At 39.0% G+C, this 27349-nt stretch overlaps 1 protein-coding gene across 2 annotated transcripts; it reads right to left on the bottom strand.

Moving 5' to 3' along the window:
- Positions 1 to 27349, bottom strand: RNF146 (ring finger protein 146). Of its 2 annotated transcripts, none has more exons than XM_070376281.1 (3): positions 27214 to 27349; positions 18870 to 18977; positions 1 to 1710 (listed from the first exon to the last, which is right to left on the bottom strand). In XM_070376281.1, coding segments are annotated over exons 2-3 (1044 nt in total). In that variant the 5' UTR covers positions 18872 to 18977; positions 27214 to 27349; the 3' UTR covers positions 1 to 668. The 2 variants fall into 2 exon arrangements, with proteins under 2 accessions (XP_070232382.1, XP_070232383.1); XM_070376282.1 differs by having other exon boundaries at positions 18870 to 18972; positions 27214 to 27296.

Raw genomic sequence — 27349 nt, forward strand, 5'->3', positions numbered from 1 at the left:
TAATTTTGATAAATTCTAATATTTATTAAATTATAAAGTCTGTAATCAAAAAAAAAAATGTGGATCAAGAGAAACCTCTTAACTACAAGGACTAGACAGCAAAGCCTATGAGAACGCTATGAAGTGTGTTACAAACAAGATTCTGAAACATAAGTTATAAGCTGTTTCCTTTACATTTCCATTTCAGTAACTTTACTGTTAAGTAGTTATTTTAAAACCCCAAATTCACATTTGTTCTCACGTTATTTAAGCTTTCTGTTCATACTGATACCAGACATCTTGTAGGTGCCAAATTTTGGTAATGGTTTTACGTCAATCCATGCAGAAAAATATGAACCAAGGCAATAGTCAGATGAGGACCATTAATGCACAAATACACACACGCTGGCCAAAAGAACTGAAGGTATTTTAAAAAACTATAAAATAAACAGACCTCAAGAAAACTGCGTTATTACTAAACAGCTCTCAACTATTAACACCCAAGTTCTTTATATTAAATAAATTTCTCAACAGAGATGTGTTAGACATATTAATTACAAGTCTATCCTTCCCATACCCCTTCCCACCCCAACTCCCAAAATGCACTACTGGGGATGAGTATAATGTTACGTGGGCAAAAATTTACAGATAACCATTTTCATCTTGAGCATGGATCTGAAAACTTTTATTTAAACTTCCGTTACTGTGCACTGTCCATCAGGCCTTCGAGATCTGACACTCACTGTTCCACCCGCTGCCACTGATCGATCAGATACTGTCTGACTTGGATTAGGAACCAAAAGTCTCTGTTGGGTCAAGGAGTGTTGTGCAACAAGCGCAGATACATCCTCACTATCACTACTGGCATCGGATTCGGTTTCTTCAATCGAAGTGTCTGGTGCTGGTACCCTGCCTGAAGATGGTGACTCATGCTCTTCTTCTCCTTCCCCTCTATGACTCCTTTCCGCTATGCTGTCTCCACCAAGTTGTAAATGTGCAAAAGAGTCTTCCAGAGAAGTGCCTGCATCAGGGGATGGTGTGGCGGGGCTTGTTAGCTGACCGTCTACTGACGTCAGGGGCCTCACAGAAGACGACTGAACAGAAGCTCCGCTCTGAGCTGGTACACTGTCCGCTCCGTCAGCAGAGCTCTCTCTTGCCAGGTTTACAGTATTAGCATCACAGTCCAGCCTAAGTCCAGCTACTCCCTTCTTTGGTATATCTATTATATCCCGCTTGATCTTCCTGCGACGTCCATGTTCGTTTCTCCTATACTGTACCATATTTTCAAGATCGGCAACATACAGAAACCCGGCAATTAACATTTCAGTGCTCTTTTTACCTTTGGAAAAAGCATCTTCCAGCTCTCTGCTAGTGCGCTCGTCATACTGCCACCACCCATTTCTTCCTTCATAATACCAGGCATATTCACCATTTCCTCTACTTGCTGCCTTGAGTTCTTCTGGTGACAACAAGGTTGGCTTATCAAGGAAATCTTCGGGAATTTCTTGTCGACAGAGGGCACATCGCTTTCCAAGCCATGAAGCTCCCTTCACACACAGATAGCAGAAAACATGCTTACAAGGCAGACTGACTGGGTGAACACATGTCTGCAGACAAATGGCACATTCAGGGACAGTTAGAGAAGGTGCAGTATTAGAACAGGACTCATTTGCTTTCCTGTTTGTAGGAAGCATGTTTATAGAGTGATCAATTTCTCCACAGCCAGCCATCCTGAGAAAATGAGAGAAAATACATGTAATATTAAAATCTTGTTTTAACTCTTCCAAAATCTTAATTCAACATTCAGAAAACACTTATTAAGCACCAATTATATGCAAGTCAAGACAATGGGGACACAAAATTGAAAGCAGAGAAAAAACTTATGTAGAAAAATATTTTTGATTTGAATTTATTCTTATTTGTGGGCGGGAAATGAGGCACAAATAAAAAGGTACAACCAAAGTATAGATTTGAAATAAATATACCATTTCTATTCACAGAATAGAACTAAATGCTAAGATTTTAAAATGTACACTCCATCTACACTTTTAAAATCAGTCTGGACAGTAGAGAAAAACAAAAAAATGGTTAAAAATAATTCAGATTACAATCTCAGAAAGTAACAAATTTTATACCTTTTAGGATACCACTAAGTGCAATTCTGCAATACTTCCATGTATTAATGTACTTCTGGTACTTGACAAGTAGACCATGTAAAATGACTAGAGCTGAAATCCTAGAAACTCCGTTTCTCTGCTGTATAATCTTAAAAACACTGGTTAAACCAGTCATCTCATTCCCCCTCTGTGAAACAACTTTTCTTTTAATGGCCTTTTTATTGTTGAGGCTTGTTCTAAACCACACAAACGTTCCTCTTGCTGTACTCTTTCAAGATGATCTCATCTACGTTCATGGCTTCAATTTGTTACCAACTCCTAAAATGATAATCACCAGCCCGGGTTTTTCGTTTTAGCACTAGAACTATCTTTTAATTGCCTACTTTAGCTCTCTTCTTGGCTAAAAAACTGAATTTATGATCTGTTTCCTCCTTATTTACTTATTCCCTAAATGCCCCTCTGGAGACACCTCTATTCATTTGCTTTTCAAGCCAGAAATCCATCACTGAAGCTGTCCTCAGTTCGGTTCAGTTCAGTCGCTCAGTCATGTCCGACTCTTTGCGACCCCATGAATCGCAGCACGCCAGGCCTCCCTGTCCATCACCAACTCCCGGAGTTCACTCAGACTCATGTCCATCGAGTCAGTGATGCCATCCAGCCATCTCATCCTCTGTCGTCCCCTTCTCCTTCTGCCTCCAAACCCTCCCAGCATCAGAGTCTTTTCCAATGAGTCAACTCTTCGCATGAGGTGGCCAAAGTACTGGAGTTTCAGCTTTAGCATCAGTCCTTCCAAAGAAATCCCAGGGCTGATCTCCTTCAGAATGGACTGGTTGGATCTCCTTGCAGTCCAAGGGACTCTCAAGAGTCTTCTCCAACACTACAGTTCAAAAGCATCAATTCTTCAGCACTCAGCTTTCTTCACAGTCCAACTCTCACATCCATACGTGACCACAGGAAAAACCACAGCCTTGACTAGACGAACTTTTGTTGGCAAAGCAATGTCTCTGCTTTTGAATATGCTATCTAGGTTGGACATAAGTTTCCTTCCAAGGAGTAAGCGTCTTTTAATTTCATGGCTGCAGTCACCATCTGCAGTGATTTTGGAGCCCCGAAAAATAAAGTCTGACACTGTTTCCACTGTTTCCCCATCTATTTCCCATGAAGTGATGGGACCGGATGCCATGATCTTCGTTTTCTGAATGTTGAGCTTTAAGCCAACTTTTTCACTCTCCACTTTCACCTTCATCAAGAGGCTTTTTAGTTCCTCTTCACTTTCTACCATAAGGGTGGTGTCATCTGCATAGCTAAGGTTATTGATATTTCTCCCCGCAATCTTGATTCCAGCTTGTGTTTCTTCTAGTCCAGCGTTTCTCATGATATACTCTGCATATAAGTTCAATAAACAGGGTGACAATATACAGCCTTGATGTACTCCTTTTCCTATCTGTAACCAGTCTGTTGTTCCATGTCCAGTTCTAACTGTTGCTTCCTGACCTGCATATAGGTTTCTTAAGAGGCAGGTCAGGTGGTCTGGTATTCCCATCTCTTTCAGAATTTTCCACAGTTTATTGTGATCCACACAGTCAAAGGCTTTGGCATAGTCAAGAAAGCAGAAATAGATGTTTTTTTTTGTTTGTTTGTTTTTTTAAAGTCTACAAGCAATAAATGCTGGAGAGGGTGTGGAGAAAAGGGAACTCTACAGCCACTATGGAGAACAGTGTGGAGATTCCTTAAAAAACTGGAAATAGAACTGCCTTATGATCCAGCAATCCCACTGCTGGGCATACACACTGAGGAAACCAGAAGGGAAAGAGACACGTGTACCCCAATGTTCATCGCAGCACTGTTTATAATAGCCAGGACATGGAAGCAACCTAGATGCCCATCAGCAGATGAATAGATAAGAAAGCTGTGGTACATATACACAATGGAGTATTACTCAGCCATTAAAAAGGATACATTTGAATCAGTTCTAATGAGGTGGATGAAACTGGAACCTATTATACAGAGTGAAGTAAGCCAGAAAGAAAAACACCAATACAGTATACTAACACATATATATGGAATTTAGAAAGATGGTAACAATAACCCTGTGTACGAGACAGCAAAAGAGACACTAATGCATAGATCAGTCTTATGGACTCTGTGGGAGAGGGAGAGGGTGGGGAGATTTGGGAGAATGGCATTGAATCATGTATAATATCATGTATGAAACGAGTTGCCAGTCCAGGTTCGATGCACGATACTGGATGCTTGGGGCTGGTGCACTGGGACGACCTAGAGGGAGGGTATGGGGAGGGAGGAGGGACGAGGGTTCAGGATGGGGAGCACGGGTATACCTGTGGCAGATTCATTTTGATGTTTGGCAAAACTAATACAATATTGCAAAGTTTAAAAAAAAAAAAAAAAAAAAAACTATAGAAGGAAATTTCTGCTGCACCACAAAAAAAAAAAAGATGTTTTTCTGGAACTCTCTTGCTTTTTCCATGATCCAGCGGATGTTGGCAATTTGATCTCTGGTTCCTCTGCCTTTTCTAAAACCAGCTTGAACATCAGGAAGTTCACGGTTCACATATTGCTGAAGCCTGGCTTGGGGAATTTTGAGCATTACTTTACTAGCGTGTGAGATGAGTGCAATTATGCGGTAGTTTGAGCATTCTTTGGCATTGCCTTTCTTTGGGATCGGAATGAAAACTGACCTTTTCCAGTCCTGTGGCCACTGCTGAGTTTTCCAAATTTGCCGGCATATTGAGTGCAGCACTTTCACAGCATCATCTTTCAGGATTTGAAATAGCTCAACTGGAATTCCATCACCTCCACTAGCTTTGTTCATAGTGATGCTTTCTAAGGCCCACTTGACTTCACATTCCAGGATGTCTGGCTCTAGGTCAGTGATCACACCATCGTGATTATCTGGGTCGTGAAGATCTTTTTTGTACAGTTCTTCTGTGTATTCTTGCCACCTCTTCTTCATATCTTCTGCTTCTGTTAGGGTCATACCATTTTTGTCCTTTATCAAGCCCATCTTTGCATGAAATGTTCCCTTGGTATCTCTAATTTTTTTGAAGAGAACTCTAGTCTTTCCCATTCTGTTGTTTCCCTCTATTTCTTTGCATTGATCGCTGAAGAAGGCTTTCTTATCTTTTCTTGCTATTCTTTGGAACTCTGCATTGAGATGCTTGTATCTTTCCTTTTCTCCTTTGTTTTTTGCTTCTCTTCTTTTCACATGTATTTTGTAAGACCTCCCCAGACAGCCATTTTGCTTTTTTGCATTTCTTTTCCATGGGGATGGTCTTGATCCCTGTCTCCTGTACAATGTCACGAACCTCATTCCATAGCTCATCAGGCACTCTATCAGATCTCGTCCCTTAAATCTATTTCTCACTTCCACTGTATAATCATAAGGGATTTGATTTAGGTCATACCTGAATGGTCTAGTGGTTTTCCCTACTTTCTTCAATTTCAGTCTGAATTTGGTAACTTTAAGGAGTTCATGATCTGAGCCACAGTCAGCTCCTGGTCTTGTTTTTGTTGACTGTATAGAGCTTCTCCATCTTTGGCTTCTCCTAACCCCTCCCCATTCAAAACATTAGCAAGTCCTACATTTTATCTCCTAAATATCCCCTAAATCCAACTATAGCCCATCTCTGCCCTTCCAAGTCATCAAGTAAACAATATTTATTAAATTACTGCATATGCCTTTTAATGGGTCCAGCCTTGTGTCTTGTTAAAAACTTGGTTTCAGGTTAGAGACCAGGATCTATATGCCCTGCACAGTCTGTCTGGACGCCAGCTCTCATGCCAGCTTCATCTCACAGCATGCTTCTTGGACTTCAGTTTTCTTATCAGTAAAATGGGGAAAATTCATGTTTTGACTCAATTCCCTTTTCTAAGATATCTAATACACACTACATAATAAATACTTGATAAACTGAATTTAGCTCCTCTCTTTTCTGTTTATTGGCAAAAGCAGATTGATTATATTCTTTGCAGCCAAAGATGGAGAAGCTCTATACAGTCAGCAAAAACAAGACCAGGAGCTGACTGTGGCTCAGACCATGAACTCCTTATTGCCAAATTCAGACTGAAATTGAAGAAAGTAGGGAAAACCACTAGACCATTCAGGTATGACCTAAATCAAATCCCTTATGATTATACAGTGGAAGTGAGAAATAGATTTAAGGGACTAGATCTGATAGATAGAGTGCCTGATGAGCTATGGAATGAGGTTCGTGACATTGTACAGGAGACAGGGATCAAGACCATCCCCATGGAAAAGAAATGCAAAAAAGCAAAATGGCTGTCTGGGGAGGCCTTACAAATAGCTGTGAAAAGAAGAGAAGCAAAAAGCAAAGGAGAAAAGGAAAGATATAAACATCTGAATGCAGAGTTCCAAAGAATAGCAAGAAGAGATAAGAAAGCCTTCTTCAGCGATCAATGCAAAGAAACAGAGGAAAACAACAGAATGGGAAAGACTAGAGATCTCTTCAAGAAAATCGGAGACCAAAGGAACATTTCATGCAAAGATGGGCTCAATAAAGGACAGAAATGGTATGGGACCTAAAAGAAGCAGAAGATATTAAGAAGAGATGGCAAGAATACACAGAAGAACTGTACAAAAAAGATCTTCCGACCCAGATAATCACAATGGTGTGATCACTGACCTAGAGCCAGACATCTTGGAATGTGGAGTCAAGTGGGCCTTAGAAAGCATCACTATGAACAAAGCTAGTGGAGGTGATGGAATTCCAGTTGAGCTATTCCAAATTCTGAAAGATGATGCTGTGAAAGTGCTACACTCAGTATGCCAGCAAATTTGGAAAACTCAGCAGTGGCCACAAGACTGGAAAAGGTCAGTTTTCATTCCGATCCCAAAGAAAGGCAATGCCAAAGAATGCTCAAACTACCGCATAATTGCACTCATCTCACATGCTAGTAAAGTAATGCTCAAAATTCCCCAAGCCAGGCTTCAGCAATATGTGAACCGTGAACTTCCTGATGTTCAAGCTGGTTTTAGAAAAGGCAGAGGAACCAGAGATCAAATTGCCAACATCCGCTGGATCATGGAAAAAGCAAGAGAGTTCCAGAAAAACATCTATTTCTGCTTTATTGACTATGCCAAAGCCTTTGACTTGTGGATCACAATAAACTGTGGAAAATTCTGAAAGAGATGGGAATACCAGACCACCTGACCTGCCTCTTAAGAAACCTATATGCAGGTCAGGAAGCAACAGTTAGAACTGGACATGGAACAACAGACTGGTTCCAAATAGGAAAAGGAGTACATCAAGGCTGTATATTGTCACCCTGTTTATTTAACTTATATGCAGAGTACATCATGAGAAATGCTGGACTGGAAGAAACACAAGCTGGAATCAAGATTGCCGGGAGAAATATCAATAACCTCAGATATGCAGATGACACCATCCTTATGGCAGAAAGTGAAGAGGAACTAAAAAGCTTCTTGATGAAGGTGAAAGTGGAGAGTGAAAAAGTTGGCTTAAAGCTCAACATTCAGAAAACGAAGATCATGGCATCTGGTCCCATCACTTCATGGGAAATAGATGGGGAAACAGTGGAAACAGTGTCAGACTTTATTTTTCGGGGCTCCAAAATCACTGCAGATGGTGACTGCAGCCATGAAATTAAAAGACGCTTACTCCTTGGAAGGAAACTTATGTCCAACCTAGATAGCATATTCAAAAGCAGAGACATTACTTTGCCAACAAAAGTTCGTCTAGTCAAGGCTATGGTTTTTCCTGTGGTCATGTATGGATGTGAGAGTTGGACTGTGAAGAAGGCTGAGCACCGAAGAATTGGTGCTGTTGAACTGTGGTGTTGGAGAAGACTCTTGAGAGTCCCTTGGACTGCAAGGAGATCTAACCAGTCCATTCTGAAGGAGATCAGCCCTGGGATTTCTTTGGAAGGACTGATGCTAAAGCTGAAACTCCAGTACTTTGGCCACCTCATGCGAAGAGTTGACTCATTGGAAAAGACTCTGATGCTGGGAGGGATTGGGGGCAAGAGGAGAAGGGGACGACAGAGGATGAGATGGCTAGATGGCATCACCGACTCGATGGACATGAGTCTGAGTGAACGCCAGGAGTTGGTGATGGACAGGGAGGCCTGGTGTGTTGCGGTTCATGGGGTCGCAAAGAGTCGGACAGCACTGAGCGACTGATCTGATCTGATCTGATATATATATTGTTCTCAGGAAAAAACAACTGAAAACAGTTGTAAGGCACTAACTAGGTTTCATTCATCAGGTCCTATTGCTACATTTAAATCATAGAATAACTTGAAACATTGTACTAACAGAAAGAACTAAAATTAGCTAGAGAAAGGGTGAACAATATCATCTTTTGTCCCTTTCAATTAAAAAAAATTCACTGTCAATGAAATTCTGAAAAAAAATTTTTAATTTCCACATTTAAGGCCCAATTAAAAATAATGAAGTCCTTCATCCACAAGTAATAATTTAACTGAGTAAGAGAGATGTTTGATTCTATTTGTAAGACAAAATGTTTAAATGAGCTACTGATCACCACTACTTTGGAAAAACAATAGCAACATCTCATATACACCTAAATGATCTAGGTGCCTTGTGGACAAAAGAAAGGCCAATAAATTTAAAAATTTTAAGAAGAAAAATAGAAGTCTACTAAAATGTAAATTAAGTATCTAACAGTGCAACTTGGATGAATGCCATACTTTTAAAAGATACACAGTCTCAGACCCTGTTGTATTATAAATAAAATTAACCCCAAATATCAATTTTCCATTAGATGCAGTTACCTTATCTATGAAAAAGAAGTTTTCAACCTAAAAGCATTACTCTCCATCCTGACCAATACTTTATATGAATCTTACTCTTGCATGCATAAATAAATGTAAACATATAATTAACAAATTAAAAAAAAAAATGATAGACATCCCAGGGGAAGATATGAACTGTGAAAATAACATACTAGGAAAGGCAAAACAATTCTTTTTGGGCAGGTATTCTGGTTCCCTCATTAGAATGAGATAAAACTGGGTAAACATCATCAGAAAACAGGTAGAAGATAGTTAAAGCTTCATTATTTTACCTAAAGAACTTTCAACGTTCAGTTCAGTGGCTCAGTCATGTCTGACTCTTTGCGACCCCATGAATTGCAGCACGCCAGGCCTCCGTGTCCATCACCAACTCCCGGAGTCCACCCAGACCCATGTCCATTGAGTTGGTGATGCCATCCAACCATCTTATCCTCTGTCGTCCCCTTTTCCTCCTGTCTTCAATCTTTCCCAGCATCAGGGTCTTTTCAAATGAGTCAGCTCTCCACATCAGGTAGCCAAAGTATTGGAGTTTCAGCTTCAACATCAGTCCCTCCAATGAACAACCAAGACTTATTTCCTTTAAGATGGACTGGATGGATCTCCTTGCAGTCCAAGGGACTCTCAACAGTCTTCTCCAACACCACAGTTCAAAAGCATCAATTCCTCGGCACTCAGCTTTCTTTATAGTCCAACTCTCACATCCATACATGACTACTGGAAAAACCACAGCCTTGACTAGATGGACCTTTGTTGGCAAAGTAATGTCTCTGCTTTTTAGTATGCTCTCTAGGTTGGTCTGGAGAAGGCAATGGCAACCCACTCCAGTACTCTTGCCAGCAAAATCCCTTGGGGGGAGGAGCCTGGTAGGCTGCAGCCCATGGGGTCTCAAAAAGTCAGACACGACTGAGTGGCTTCACTTTCACTTTCATGCATTGGAGAAGGAAATGGCAACCCACTCCAGTGTTCTCACCTGGAGAATCCCAGGGATAGGGGAGCCTGGTGGGCTGCCATCTATGGGGTCGCACAGAGTCAACTTCACATGACTGAAGCGACTTAGCAGCAGCAGCAGCAACAACTAGGTTGGTCATAACTTTGCTACCAAGGAGCAAGCGTCTTTTAATTTCATGGCTGCAATCACCATCTGCAGTGATTTTGGAGCCCCAAAAAATAGCCACTGTTTCAACTGTTTCCCCATCTATTTGCCATGAAGTGATGGGACCAGATGCCATGGTCTTAGTTTTCTGAATCCTGAGCTTTAAGCCAACTTTTTCACTCTCAGTTTCATCAAGAGGCTCTTTAGTTCTTCTTCACTTTCTGCCATAAGGGTGGTGTCATCTGCATAGCTAAGGTTATTGATATTTCTCCTGGCAATCTTGATTCCAGCTTGTGCTTCCTCCAGCCAAGCATTTCTCATGATGTACTCTGCATTTAAGTTAAATAACCAGGGTGACAATATACAGCCTTGATGTACTCCTTTTCCTATTTGGAACCAGTCTGTTGTTCCATGTCCAGTTCTAACTGTTGCTTCCTAACCTGTATACAGGTTTCTCAAGAGGCACATCAGGTGGTCTGGTATACCCATCTCTTTCAGAATTTTCCACAGTTTGTTGTGATCCACACAGTCAAAGGCTTTGGCACAGTCAAGAAAGCAGAAATAGATGTTTTTCTGGAACTCTTGCTTTTTCCATGATCCAGCGGATGTTGGCAATTTGATCTCTGGTTCCTCTGCCTTTTCTAAAACCAGCTTGAACATCTGGAAGTTCAAAGTTCACATACTGCCGAAGCCTGGGTTGGAAGAATTTTGAGCATTACTTGACTAGCGTGTGAGGTGAGTGCAACTGTGCGGTAGTTTGAGCATTCTTTGGCATTGCCTTTCTTTGGGATCGGAATGAAAACTGACCTTTTCCAGTCCTGTGGCCACTGCTGAGTTTTCCAAATTTGCTGACATATTGAGTGCAGCACTTTCACAGAATCATCTTTTAGGATTTGAAATAGCTCAACTGGAATTCCATCACCTCCACTACCTTTGTTCGAAGTGATGCTTCCTAAGGCCCACCTGACTTCACATTCCAGCATGTCCAGCTCTAGTGAGTGTGAGTGATCAAACCTTAGTCATTATCTGGGTCGTGAAGATCTTTTTTGTACAGTTCTTCCGTGTATTCTTGCCACCTCTTCTTAATATCTTCTGCTTCTCTTAGGTCCATACCATTTCTGTCCTTTATCAAGCTGATCTTTGCATGAAATGTTCCCTTGGTAACTCTAATTTTCTTGCAGAGATCTCTAGTCTTTCCCATTCTATTGTTTTCCTCTATTTCTTTGCAATGATTGCTGAGGAAGGCTTTATCTCTCCTTGCTATTCTTTGGAACTCTGCATTCAGATGCTTATACCTTTCCTTTTCTCTTTGGCTTTTGGCTTCTCTTCTTTTCACAGCTATTTGTAAGGCCACCTATCAAGATCTCTTCAAAAAGTTGAAGGTATCAAGGGAACATTTCATGCAAGGACAAGCATGAAGGGCAGAAACACTAAGGACCTAAGAGAACAGATCAAAAAGATGTGACAAGAATACACAGAATTAGAGAAAAAAAAGTCTTAATGACCTGGATAACCACAATGGTGTGGTCACTCACCTAGAGCCGGACAACCTGGAATGTGAAATCAAGTGGGTCATACATAGGAAGCATTACTACGAACAAAGCTAGTGGAGGTGGTGGAATTCCAGCTGAGCTATTTCAAATCCTAAAGCTGATGCTGTTAAAAGTGCTGCACTCAGTATGTCAGCAAATTTGGAAGACTCAGCAATGGCCACAGGACTGGAAAAGGTCAGTTTTCATTCCAATCCCAAAGAAGGGAAATGCCAAAGACTGTTCAAACTGCCATACAATTCTGCTCACTTCATATGCGAGCAAAATTTTGCTCAAAATCCTTCAAGCTAGACTTCAATAGTAAGTGAACCGAGAACTTCCAGATGTACAAGCTGGGTTTCGAAGAGGCAGAGGAACCAGAGATCAAATTGCCAATATGTGCTGGATCACGGAGAAAGCAAGAGAATTCCAGAAAAAAATCTACTTCTGCTTCACAGACTACGCTAAAGCCTTGGCTGTGTGGATCACAACAAATTGTGGAAATTCATAAAGAGATGGGAATTCCAGACCATCTTACCTGTCTCCCGGGAAACCTGTATCCAGGTTAGAACTGGACATGGAACAACAGACTGGTTCAAAATTGGGAAAGGATCACGTCAAGGCTGTATATTGTCATTTTGCTTATTTAATTCTGTGCAGAGTACATCACATGAAATGCAGGGCTGGATGAATCACAAGATGGAATCAAGAATGCCAAGAGAAAGATCAATAACCTCAGATATGCAGATGATACTGATCTAAAGGCAGAAAGTGAAGAGGAACTAAAGAGCCTCTTGATGAGGGTCAAAGAAGACAATAAAAAAGCTGGCTTGAAAGTCTACATTCAAGAAAAGAGATCATGGCATCCAGTCCCATCACTTCGTGGCAAATAGAAGGGGAAACAATGGAAACAGTGACAGATTTTATTTTCTTGGGACTCCGAAAATCACTGTGGATGGTGACTGCAGCCATGAAATTAAAAGATGCTTGCTTGGAAGGAAAGCTATAACAAACCCAGACAGTGTATTAAAAAACTGAGACATCATTTTGTCAACAACATCTGTATAGTTAAAGCTATGGTTTTTCCAGTAGTCATGTACGGATATGAGTGTTGGACCATGAAGGCGGCTGAGCACTAAAGAATTGATGCTTTCAAATAGTGGTGCTGGGGAAGACTTGAGATTCCCTTGGACAGCAAGGAGATCAAACCAGTCAATCTTAAAGGAAATCAACACTGAATACTCTTTGAAAGGACCGTTGCTGGGTAAGATGAAGGCAAAAGAAGAAGGGAGCAGAGGATGAGATGGTTAGATAGCATCACCGACTCAATGGACATGAATTTGAGCAAACTCTGGGAGCGAGTAGAGGACAGGAAAGCCTGGTGTGCTGTAGTCCATGGGGTCACAAAGAGTCAGATATGACTTAGGGACTGAACAACAACAACTTTCAACTATCAATTTGCCATAGCAAATACCAAATTATGATTCTGTGTAGCTCACCAAGTATACTCCTAGTGTATCCCAAGTAAGACATGAGGAGGAAAAACTTTAAGTACTTTTTACATAATTCTGTATTAAGTACATGCAGTAGACAAGATACCATTATGATATGTAAGAAGATAAAGACATAGCAACCCAAACCACTAGCCTGCCCATCTGTAAGACACACTCCATGCACGTGTGCTGTTGCTTCAGTTGTGTCCAACTCTGTGACACTATGGACTGTAGCTTGTGAGCCTCCTCTGTCCGTGGGATTTTCTAGGCAAGAATACTGGAGTGGGTTGCCACGCCCTCCTCCAGGGGATCTTCCGGACCCAGGGATCAAACCTGCATCTCTTAGGTCACCTGCATTGGTGGGCAGGTTCTTTACCACTAGCGCCACCTGGGAAGCCTTCGATGATCTTCAAATAGGCTGAAGGCTAAACTTGTGCAGAGGATCATACAAATATGTAAGTAAGAAATGTTTTTATTTCTTTCCCTTTTGTAGAGTAAGGATTTGACAAAGAGAGTGCTAATTAAATAGAAATATTCCCTAAGTAATAAATTTCTTAGGAAACTTTAGAGATCATTTTAAAAAAGGAAATTTATTTCCTGGTTACTAAATTAATATGTAGAAATTTGGAATGAAGTTGGTCCAACTCTACTGAAGAACACAAATGTATCACTCACTTCCCAAGACATTTTTTTTTTTTTTGCCAACTGAACCCTTAATGGGCTATTATTACTTTTACACATAAATTCCATTCTTCTAAACGATGTAAAATATTTCTGGAAGACGAAAAAATGTCTATCAATGCTAGTTAAGACTTCTCTGCAACAAGACCAAATACAGAGGGATATAGGCAAATTCAGTGGAAATCTGTAAGTATTCAGATTTTGTCTAATCTTCTTAAAGACATCTAATCAAAAGAAAGGTAAAATTACTATAAATGAGAAAGATCTTTAGCTTACTAATATTGAGGAACTTTCTGACACCAATAAAAACTACAAATACTGAAAAACCGATTTTTTTAAAGTATGGGCTCAGAACCCAATTAAAAGCATGAAAGAGAACAAAGAATAAAGTACTACAAGCTCTTTTGTGGAGACCTATCAAAAAAGAACGTCATCTTCCTTCCCAAAATTTTGTTTTTTTGTTTTTTAATTCCTCAAATCTTTACTTCTGTTGGAATATAAAGCGTTTGAACTTTAATACAAGTTAAAAAATTTAACATTAAAATTTTCACAATGACCATTCCTAAGTCCTTAAGACAAAATTCTTAACTTTTCCTATTGCACAGTGTCTTGTAATTGGTGGTGGTCGTGGTTTAGTTGCTAAGTCGTGTCTGACTTTTGCAACCCCATGGACTGTAGCCTGCCAGCCTCCTCTGCTCGTGGGATTCTCTAGGCAAGAATACCGGAGTGGGTTGCCATTTCCTTCTCCAGGAGATCTTCCTGATCTAGGAATTGAACCCGGGTCTCCTGCATTGCAGGCAGATTCTTTACCAACTGAGCTACAACGGAAGTAATTTCATTTCTGTTGGATGCCTATTGATGTATGTTTTATTATAGTAAACTATTTAACAACTAACAATTACTGATTGCATAATATGTGGCAGATATTTTGTGAAATACTTTAATCCTCCTATCACCCTACGAACTGGGTCTGTTATTTTCCTTTTTACAGATGAGGAAACTGAGGTACAAAAAGCTCAGATAATATACCCAAAGTCATAGTTCATTAAGTGATTGAGCCAGCCTCAAATCTAGGTTCCATAACCCAGATGATCTGACTTCAGAGTCTTTACTCTTAACTGCTACATATTGTTTCTAAAACAACCATGTCTATCCAAATATAAGAACCACCATCAGTAATTTTAGGAAAGATAAGGCTTCAGGAAGTTACAAGAAATTTCACAGACTGATAGAAGAATGGCATCTTATCACCTGCTGCAAGAGCTGTCATGTATTTCTCCTTATTCCTTTTCAACTTTGAACAGAGAACACATGTGAGCATCTACCATGCCCATGGCACTAGGAAAGGAAATGCATAATAAAGTCTGCCATCAAAGTTAAAGAACACTGCATTACCTAATGATTTTTTGATAAGTGTAACAGACACCAGGGAGTACAAAGGAAGAAATGGTAACTAGCAAGGAGGGGATAGATACATATGAATAGATGAAAAGTACTGTGCAAAGAAGTACAGCAGAGACCTTCTATATTATGGAATCTTAATAAAGTTTAAACATTTTAAATGCAAACGGTTCGTAAACACTTCTGGTCACAGCCTTATTAAAAATTTAGGGAAATCTTACATATAATTTAAGGAGTTCAAGGATCTCTATGAAGTTGGTCCTTATACTAACTCCTAAGGAGTCAACAGGAATTCACTGAAAGGTTATGTTAGGAAGTGACAAGTTGGTTTACTAGTTTATCAAGACCAGCTGGACAGAAGTTTGGAGGAAGACTTGGCAGGATGAGGCCAAAAGGAAACTAGAATTTATAATAATCCAGGTAAAAAAGATAATGGGAAGGAAGGGACAGATGTAAGGTTCTAACAGTAGAACATAAGAAATACTAAGGAAACAGAAATGAAAGCATTTAGTTACTGATGGATGATCAAGATTCAGAATCTGAGGTGAGTTCTGACATTGTAACTTTAAGATATTTATAAAGTCTTCAAATGAAGACAGGCAGATGACAGTTGAGTTAACTGGACAGGTACGCTCAAGAAATCTAAGCAGAAAGAAGTGTCTTGAGCCACCAACACATACATGATTACTGACACATGAAAATGGATGGATGCCCAAATTAAATCTGCACACACAGCACACAAAAGGGCTAATCACAGAACCTTGGATTACTCCAACATTTGTAAGTGAGGCAGTGGACAAGAAGAATGGCAGAGAAGGATGGGGAATAAAGTGAGACTACTCCCTCAAAAGCCACAAGGAGAGACATTTGCAAAAAAAAAAAAAAAAGATCAAGCAAGGAGCAAAGTTACAAAAGTTACTCAACTTATGAAAATTTCCACAATTGTAGTGAAATACATGGTGCAAAATATGTGAACATCACACACTGATTAGCTATTTTGAGTTCCCAGAACCCATTGTGCCTGGTATCAATTACTTTTTACTTAACCAAGACACCTTTCTTTCCTTATTGTCCCAAAGACTATTATAAAAGTTTCCCAACCTCTTAGTTAAGAGATATCCTGAACCCTCAAATTAAGAAATTAGGTATGAATGACTCCTCAAAATTTATCTTTATCTTCATTCTATCTTATTCCTCTTGGCTCAGGATGGAGTACTGGTAGCTTTCCAAGCTAAACCATCCCAATTCCTCCAAGATTTCAATTAATATTCTATTGCTAAATTTCAAAATCAACTAACATGCTAAGTCTAATGATCTCTTTCAGTCTTATCTATTTGATTCCATTGCATTAAATCATATTAACCACAGACTCTATCTAAAAATTTATATTATTCATTTCCATGATGGTACTCTCTCCCAGTTATCATTTCCCCATCTCCCCCCCCCCACCTTCTTTAGTTTCCCTGAAATACCAGGATTCCTCACAGAGGCTCTGAGTGACAAAATTTTCAATATTACATTTTATGCCTAGACAATCTACAGGATATTCCAAATTTATATGTATGAATGTAAATCTCATATCCCCAAAATGTAGTATCTGGAACTGTTCTGGATTCCTAAGAGCTGTATTTCCAATTCTGTATTCAAAAGGTCTACCTCAATATTCTCCAGTCACCTGAAATCAAACATGACTAAAATAAAAATTAACTCCTTTAAACCCACATCCTTTTCTCTTGGTCTCTATCTTGGATAAAACTTAGGAGTCATCCTCAGCACTCCCCTATTCCTTGGCTACTTTGCTTTTCTGCAACAAAAACCTTTATAGAATGTGTCCCCTTTGTTACTAAAGCCTGTGACCTTAATTTTGGCCTCCTGGGCACACTCTTATACAAAATACTGACCTCTCAAGTGGCCTTCCTGACCTCTCAGTCTTTTCTTCCTCTCATCTTTCCTCAGTTTAATTATCTAATTAGTCTTTCCTCCACTCAGTCTTCAGTAGTTTTCTATTGCCTACATAATGGAGAAGGCAATGGCACCCCACTCCAGTACTCTTGCCTGGAAAATCCCATGGACGGAGGAGCCTGGTGGGCTGCAGCCCATGGGGTCGCTAAGAGTCAGACACGACTGAAGCGACTTAGCAGGAGCAGCAGCACTGCCTACATAACGTCATCAAAATTGCTAAGCACTAACTTTCAAGTACACTGACACAGACTTCAGAGTAAAACAAGACTTAGTTAAAAATCCGTCATTTATTCTTACTATGTTGACCTAGAACAGTGTTTCCCAAACTTCTCCAAAGATAAGAATTAGCTGATGTGCTATCTCTTGGAAATTTGGACTCATCTGCATTAAGAGTCTAAAAATCTGTTTTCAGTAAGTGCCCTAGCAGATAATTCTGAGAAATTTGGTAAACAATGACCCAGGGAAAATGAGTTTTATCTGTTTCTTCATTAGTAAATAAGGCTACTACAATCTTATGACTGAGTTCAATAATCCAAGTAAAACATCCAGTAAGCACCAGGCAATAAGTAGGTACAAATAAACACACTCATTCCCTTTACTAACTGTGAAGTCTCTGTTTCCCACTGACCTTCACACACAGGATTGCTCCCTGAGTCCTCTAAGATGCCTGGATATTTAGGCAGCTGTGCCCTTCCCCATTCCCTTGGCTTGAAAAATAATTCCTAATTTTCTGATTGTTAAGATTCTATTCATTCTTTAAGACCGAACCAAAAGTTCCCCTGTTCACTCTGAACTCTTCAGATGGAATACACTCTCTCAGTTCTGAAAGTGTTTTACTGGTGTCTCAATATAGTATTTCTTCCACTGTATTAATTATATATGTGTCTTACTTACTAAACTACAGTCTAATTCCTTGATGGCAGGGATAGTCTGATGGTCAGACTATCTGACCTACAGGATTAAAAAATATACAGAAGTATATAAACAGACAGATAACATGTAAACAGGGTTAAATTAAAACTATATTTGCCCCAATTTTAAAGAAAAATGCTTACTGGTTTCATTTGTCTTTTATTAAAATTCTCAACACTAAAAATGATATGGTAATACTTTTAATGGGAGTATATAATCAAAGCATCACACTAGAAAAGTAGATAACAACAGTTACATGTCAAATGGGGAGAACATATGAAGTAGTATCTATAAGGGTTACTCTTTGGTCAAGTATTTTAACTACTGTAATCACCAAAAACTGTCAACTTGCAAGATGGCAATATGATGTTCATTGTGTAAAAAAGTTTCATCAATAACAGACTAAAGTTCAATATGGCCAAGACAGAGGTAGTGTTAACATTTTAAAGCATATTTCACAAAGAGAAACTGATAGGAAAATAGAAGTAGTAAAACTGGGGACTAGAGTGACTCCAATAAGAATTAAAATGCAATAATGTACTTAAAAAAAAATAAATTAACTTTGTTTATTTAAATAAATTACTATGTAAAGAATAAGTAGAACCTAAAAGACCTGGAGATCCTTCCAGTTTTTTAGCCTTCTATGTGCAAATTTCTCTATCTTCCGTTTCACTTTTATAGGGATTATTCCCTATGAAGAGATTTTTTTTGGAAGCCTATATTAATAGTAATATGTGAAGAAACTTGTCAATTCAATTAAAGATCTAAAAGTCAATATAAAACATTCATTTTGTTTGATTAAAACTAACTGATACTCGATTTATTACATTTTATACCAGTCATTTAACTTGTTGCAGCTTTGTAAAAACCATGATGCCATACTTACATTTCTATTACAGACCCCACAGATGCCTGCCACAAAAATAAAATCTTATCTTCATGAGTAATCAGCCAGTTTGCAGAATTTTCTCCTCCATTGCTGGATCATCCTGTGCTGCAAAAGAAAAATTTCAACATCAACTTCTCAACAAAATTAGTCAATTATGTATGATTCTTTGATTTAATAAAATTCAGTGGCAAATTTTATCTCGAAGAGGAAAAATTTCTAGACAAGGATGCCAGCTTTCCCCACTGCTATTCAACACTTCACTGGAAGTTTTAGCCGGAGCAATCAGATCAGAAAAAGATATGAAAGGCATACAAATTGGTAAAGAAAAAGTAAAACCAGATCTATTTGCAGAGATAGTAAAATTTTCTCTGTTCTCTATACAGAAAATTCCAGAGAATCCCGAAGAAAGCTGCTAAACCTAAAACAAATTTAGCATAGGTGCACTTTATAAGTTCAATGCACAAAAAGTCAGTTCTGTTTCTATATCAACAATTCAAACAAGGAATCAAGAAAGCATTCCCACTTATAATAGCATCTGAAGGAATGAAATACCTTGACCAAGGAGGTGAAAGACTTACACGCTGAAAAACTACAAGGCACTGCTTAAAGAGATTCAGAGCAAAATAATGGAAACACAACTGGTGTTCATAGACTGGAAAACTATGAAGACGACAAAACTATCCAAAGTGATCTACAGATTCAACATAATTCTTATCAAAATCCCAATAGTTTTTTTTTCCTGTTTTTCAGAAATGAAGAAACTCATCTTCCAATTCATATGGAATTGAAAGGGGCCCCAAATAGCCAACACAATTTTGAAAAGGAACAAAGATGGTGAATTCACACTTAAAGATTTCAAAACTTATTACAAAGCTACAATAATATACGTGTGGTTTTGGCGTAAGAATAGACAAATACGCCAACAAAAGAGAGAGTGCAGAAATAAACCCATCTCTATGGCCAACTGATTATATTTTACAAGAAAAAAGAATTGTTTTTTAAGTGAAACAAGTTCTATATGGACATGATATGTATTTCACAGCCTCTGCCTTCCTACAGGAGGTAATGCACGGGAAGGCAAGGTCATCACATTAACTAGGACCTCCTGGTACCTATATGAATGTCCCAGTTTACAACCATTAAGATGGTTCCTGGACAGCAGGCATCTTGAGGCACCAACCAAAACATCATCTCAGTCATTAGTCCTCTTTCTTCACAGTTAGTGTTACCTCCATCCACTTCATGCCCACTACAGGAGGCTCATTTACTGCAAAGAACATACATGATGATGACAGAGACAGGCTCTACAGTAACAAGACAGAAGAGACAGCTATTCTTTCAGTTCCATGCACCTCTTACAGTGTGGGAATCTATCTCCCTAAAAAACTTGGAATTTTATTTAGTGTTTAAGATTTTTTAGATAAATGCCCTTTTAAGATAAGCCAGCATATCTCACCAAATGTTTAACAGAACAGACCAAACAATATGTAATCTATCTCAAAACTGAAGACCTTTCAAAGTAACTGACTAAAAGTGTTTATAAACAACTTGACTTTTTGTTTTACTCTGACTTCAGAACCTAGTCTTTCCATGACAAGGACTCCAGTGTCCTGACTTCCCTCCACAACCCTTTCACTTTACTAAGTGCCTACAACTTCAGTGGCACCAAAGAGGACTCCATCATTCACTTCCCTCCTAGAGTCTACTCAAAATATTAGAAACCACCCACTTTCACACACAGGACAATAGGAAACATTCTACTATTCTAATATCATTACTCTTAAACACAAAACAAACAAACCCCCACTTATTTTTCGAAGTCTCTAACCATTGGCTGTAATCCCCTAAAGCTATTCTCTTAACCCTTAAAATACTGACAATCTATCTACTCGCTACTGGTCATCCAATTCATTATAATTCCTGACACCTGACTATGAATTTATTAAATATCCTTGAGAATAAACCATTCAACACCTAACTCAGAGGTTCTTGAACTTCCCCAGAGACACACATCCTCAGACTCTAACTCGAGATACTATAGGCCAGTAGACATGGGTTTCAGCCCAAGAATCTCACCTCAAGTGATGCTGATGCAGGTAGTCCCATGAAATACAATTTGGGAAACACTGTCCTTATTTTTCAATTCCTAAATTCAACAAACTTCACCCTCTGCCCCAACAAAATATGATGGCCACCTAAAACTGCTCTCTCTCTAAAATCTTAAACTCACTCTCAGACCACAAGGTCTGGTTCTTCCAGCTCACTCACTCATTCTTACACCCGTTCTTTAATTCCAAGTGCCTCTTCAGTCTCTTGCCCACCTCCTTTCCTTTCTCCAATACCTGATTCCATTTCCTTTTCTGCCCAATCTGGAGTCCAGCGATTTTAACTTCTTGAGAGAATGCTTGGCTCTCTCACATCTCTGTCTCTCATCTACACATACTCTACACACCCCCATCTCCGCATGTATCTTACAACGTGACATCTCGGCTTCTGTGCCTTAACCAGAAGTGCCAATGGAGAAATACAAAATTATTTTTCTCACTGCCCTTTCAACATGTTACATCAAACTGTCAACTTTTAGCCCTAACACCTTTGGAATCTATCCTCCATTCTCTTGTCATTGCTAGTGCCCTAGTTCAGACTTTTACCATCATTGGACTACTGCTCCATCTGATTATTTGGCTTCAGTATCACCCCTTAAATTAAGTCTCCGAATGTGATACACTTAAAAAGAAAAATGAATCCTCCATACGTGAAGCCCTATATGGGCTCTCCAGCCTACACAATAAAGTAAAGCTCCTCAGACAATATTCAACAGCCTTAAAGACCTGAAACCTAAATAACTCTCTCCCACAACCACTCTCATAGATTAATACTCTAGTTACACCAAATTACTCAGTTCTCCAAATTTCTTTTTGTAATTCTGTATTTCCTCCTACCTGTATAGTCTTTCTTTTAAGGTTTATGAATGCTACTATCTTTCTCTGATTGCCTCTGGAAAAGCTGTTCCTTCCCCTTTATTTTGTAATTTTTCTATTATTGAATTTACCATATGCATTGCAAATATCTGTTTGCTTCTGACTCTTCCAGTAAACCATGGGACCCCTGAGATAAGGATTACTTATATCTCTAAGTGGCTAGTCAACTGCCAATCAGTTGTTGCTGTCTTGAGCTGGTATTCCTTGGATGAATGAAAAACTAAATGCATTTAATCACCTAACACAATATTTACATTCTAATTGTGAACAGGCACCTAGCCACAAAAGCTATAAAGGTATACAACTTTCAATCCTTTCTTTAAACAACTTAAAATCCAACAGAGGGAGTTACCACATTTACAAATTATAAAATTGATGCCATCTTTATATCTTTTGACAAGTATATAATTTACCCAGCTATTCTTCACTGGCAGTGAATTCTCCAGAATGCAGATTAAAATCCAGGAATAAAACAGACTTTAGTAAATCTTGTCAGCTACAGGGACCTTTCCAATTACTATCTCCCGTGGCTAAAATTTCAAAGCTGACTGTAAATGGATAATAGCTGAGGGGAGAAAAATGAACTAAAACCTATATAGTAATCTAGACTTCCAGATATGACAACTGTGGTCCTCAACCAGCAGTATTACCTGAAAATTCTTTACAAACAAATATCCAAAGCCCCACTCTCTGCCAAGAGAATCAGATCTCCAGGTATTTCATATGCATACTGAAGGTCACTAAGTAGATGCATTATATCACTGAATCCTCAAAATGACTCTGTGAGAAATTTTATAAATGAGGAAACCCAAGCCCACAAGGATTTAGCCCCAATTCACAAAGCTATCAATACTGGGAGATGAGATTCAAACTCAAGTATATCCTTAAAAAAATATTTTCCTCAATGTGCTGTATCTCAAAGAATATCATTATCTAACAGAAATACCACGCAAGCCACATAGGTAATTTCACATTTTCTATTAATGACAATAAGAAACAATCAAATTTAGAGAGTATATTTCATTTAACCCAATATATTCAAACCGTTACCATTTCCACATGTACTTTATATAAATTATTAATGTGGTATTTTATACTTCTGTGTGTGTACACTCCTTGAAATCTGATACACGTTTTACTTTATAGCACAACTCAGTTCAGACTAGCCACACAGCTTACTCAATAGCTCCATGTGGCAAGTGGCTAGCATGCTCACGATGCAGGTTTAGAATGTCTTGCATACCAACAGTCTTAAAAAAAAAAAAAAAGAACCTGCAATTTAGTGCAAGAATTGTTGAATAAAGAAAACGAACTCCATGTTCCTTTACTCACACCTTTGCTTGCATAGATTAAAAAAAAATCGTATATTCTACTGTGATCAAAACTGACTGGTTTAGGTATCCCAATTCTACCAATTAGATCCATCAACTCTAGCCTCTGAGAATTGTAATGCCAACTGGGCACAACATATGGTGTGGCGTGTAATATTCAGAATAGTCATGTGTAATATTCAGAATAGTTGAGTGGCTCTCAGAAAACTTATACATTTGAAATCAAAGAATTTTTTTAAGGGAGGGAGGGGGAGTCTTTTACTTTTAACCAAAGATAAAAGAATAGTGTAATTCTAACTGCAGACCACAAATAATTTGGCAAACATAAATAACTCAAACATACGTAATTCATTCTGCAATGAATGATTTGTAAATTATCACCAAACTAAATACAATTTATGAATTATTCAGTAAAATTTACCATTATATTTTGGCATGCATCTATCAACTAGTTAATGGGTTAAGTTTCCTTCTTAAGGTGCAAATTTATACAGAAACAAACTATTAGGAAGGTAACATAAAAAGAGAAAAGATTTGAAACTCATCAGTTATTTCTGCACCTTAATTCTAAAGGGAAAAAGTGGCAGACTATTTTTTTAAATATATATAAGTTTAGAGATTATCATTTACCCATTCAACCAATCAAGTTTAACTGAAAATGAATATTGTATTATTTGTAATTTTGTGACCACTCAACAAATTCATGCGCCTATTATCTGCACCCACTGTTATTTTCTCTGAAAATATTTAGGATTAATTACGATTCTACTTTTTAAATCAGTCATGGACTAAGTTTTTTTTTAGATAATAGATTCAAATAAATGATTATCTTTTTAAAAAAATCAAAGAAAAGATAAGCATGTTGACAGTTAAAATATCGAATTATAAAGATCTGAAGATTTCCTGTATTTTTCCAATTATTAACAGCCAGTGTTTAATAAAAGTTATTACTCTTTATTCAAAATACACATAATGTTCTACATAAAATATTCTACATAAAAGAGATCAGTGACAGAAAAGAAAAATATTACATATCTTACAACTTTTGTTATAGTCAAAAAAGAAAAAGGAAAAAAAAAAATTAAGGACCAGTAAAAGGAACAGAGATAGAGTGGGTGTAATTTAGCAGATACATCTTAATATGCAAGAGAGAGTCCCAGATTGAGAGATGTAACTAAATGCCCTAACGTTTTTCCATTTTTAGCTTTCCTTCTCCTCTCCTGTTAAAACAGCTTACAGAAAGCACAAGTCATACTAGGAAACAAAAGTCTTCAGTCAAAACTCACTTCTACTAAATGGGGTCCAATATTTTACACTACTCTGTGTTAAAGAATTATATTTCCACCACTTCATTTAATATTTCCCATTAAAAAAAGTTACTGTATGACAATCTCTGGGCTTCACAATCTTCATATCCAAGCATTAAACCTTTACTTTACACTTCTCACCCAAAAATGTGGGCTTTGCATTTTAACATTAAATGTGAACAGGTAAACATTTGCAGAATTATTTTCATTTAGCTCACAATTTACATTACAATTTACATTGGCCCATTTGAAACAAAATTCTAAATCAAAGACTGAGCTTAACAAACGCTCCAATTTAAGATGTACAAGCAAAAGCAAACACATCCAAAATCTATTTTTAGAGTGGGCTTTCACTCTTCCGGTTTGCTCTTTAAAATTAGATATTTTGGGACATATTTTCATGTTTTGTTAGCGCACTTCACAGACTCCCAGACACTCAACACAAACAATATTTGCTGGTCACAAAAACAGCAAAGCCAACATCATAAATCCCGTTACTTGAGCAGGTGATTTTCTTCCTGTGTCCTATACGCCAGGTCTTTTAAAAGTATGAATATAGAATCACTTATTAAAAAACAAAATAGCCTTAAGTATTCCAATTTCTGGAAACGTATATTGCTTTCAATGACATATTTTCAAACCCTGTTTTAAAAGGACACACATTGTAAGCACTTCCACTTACCACATCACAGCTTGACCACCCAAACTGTATATAATTATTTTATAGTTAAGTTAATCATGTTCCCATTATGGCCTGCAATTGTAATTATCTTTTATCTTGCCATTGATTGTGAAAACTGATAACATCTTTCACTATTGTGATTATATAACTATTACTCACTTATTATTATTTATATTGATCAACAGAAAAATAATAGAACTCAGTATCACCAAAACTATGATTTAATAGAAAAACCTGTATCACTTTTTAATATCCAGATGCATATCCGAATTATCTTGAAATTTTTTGAAAAACATAAATGCCCAGGTATTGCTTTTCTCCAGAGTTCCAGATATGTTTCTAATGAGCAGTCATGTTTAAAAACAACTGGACTATATGACGATCTTTTACTTTTATCTAGTTTGTTTCACTTTTTCTATTTCATATTTAGTGCTCCCATTTCATTTATATTTTCCAATTCTCCATCTTTTCTTTCTGATGTTCTCAAATCTTTATCAAGCACAGTAGAAAAGCTTTGTATACATATATACAATATGCACATTTTAGAAAACTTGTGACTTTTTAGGACATTTGATTCCACTTGCTTGACTCACTATGAATAGAATGCGGATTTCTAATTTAAAAAAATAAATACGCAACAATCAACAAAAACTTACTGTATAGCACAGGAAACTACAGTCAATATCTTGTAATAACCTATAATGGGAAATAACTTCAAAAATAATGTATGTATAACTGAATCACCTTCCTGTGCACCTGAAACAGCGTAAGTCAACTATACTTCAATAAAATATGTTAAGTGAAAAAAAAAGTAATCAAAAAAGAAAAGTACACACATTGGAGGGGCACCTGAAAATATCAATCACAAAGACAATGCGTTTTTCTACCATTTCTTGGCTTTCTTCTCTCAATTCCAGTTTCACTATTACTTAACAAACAAAATGTACCCACTTTAGAAACTTGAGAAATAAGTGCTCAGTAAAATGGCACTTAGGGAACAGAAAGAAAGCCGTACTAAATCTGACATCGAGAAAAAGATCTAGTTGCCAGAAGTACGTATAAACTCAAAACAATTTTTCTGCCTTTCTCTAGGTGCCCACAGAAAACAAAAAATAGCGGCCACAATGGAACATCCATTTACCCTTTCAGACGGGATGCGGGGGGAGGTGGAGGGGTGGTAGGGAGAGAACTCCGCACCCAGCATCCAAAAGAACAAAGCAACAGCCTCGTCTTTTAAGATGCACTGAGGTTTTGGAGACTCAGCGGGTACGGAGACACCTCTCAGTGGTTCTGATGCTTTAACGACAGTGCTGAGCTTTAACCCGGACAAGACGAGGGACTGGACTGCTCGTCGGATTAGGCAAGACCCAGGAACTGAGCAGGAGGAGGAGGGAGAGAGGGGAGAGAAAGATGCCAAAGACACTCCGGAAAAACAAAATGCAGGAACTGTACGTCCGGACCCAAGGCCCGAGTGGACGCCTCCGCACGGGATGCTGGGGGCGGGGGGATTACCCCTCCAACCATCGCCGCCCCTACATCTTGAGGCCCATAAAGTCCCCTAGTAGAGGCCTGACACCTGCGAAGGGGACAGGAAAGGGACCTGGCTGCCACCGAAGGCAGCTACGAGGACCCCGGCGGAAGAGGCTGCGCAGTAATGGCCGCTGCTCCGCCTCTCGCACCCCGACCGTGACCAGCTCCGGGCTCTCGCCCAGGGCAGCGGCTGCGGCGGCCACGGGCTACGCGGCGTCCGTCACAGTCTTCCTGCTTCTGACAGCAGCCAAGCTAGGGGCGGCGGAAAGGGCTGAGCTGTGCCACGCCGGCTCGGTTCCACTGCCGCGGCCGCGCCGGCCCAAGGGCGTCCACCCGCGTCCCAGCCCCTGACCCCGCCGCCGCCCCTCTCAGGCCCGGAGAACAGGGCCGACCCGGGGAGTGCCGCGCTTGGAGGTGACGCCGCGGGCCATCACTCCTCTCCCCGAGTAGGACCCAGAAGTGGCTTCACTTTCACCCTGCCCCTCGAGTGGGCTTCGCCCCGACTCCCACCTCTGTGGCCACAACCGAAGCCGCCTCGCCGTCTTTTCTCTTCGGCCTCCGAGCCTGCAGCGGCCGGGAACGCGCGCGCGGGCGCGCGGCCGTCACGTGACGGCCGATCGCGTCGCGGGGGCGGGGCCACGAGAGG

The sequence above is a fragment of the Bos mutus genome, chromosome 9 (assembly GCF_027580195.1).
Source record: "Bos mutus isolate GX-2022 chromosome 9, NWIPB_WYAK_1.1, whole genome shotgun sequence".
Lineage (NCBI taxonomy): Eukaryota > Metazoa > Chordata > Mammalia > Artiodactyla > Bovidae > Bos > Bos mutus.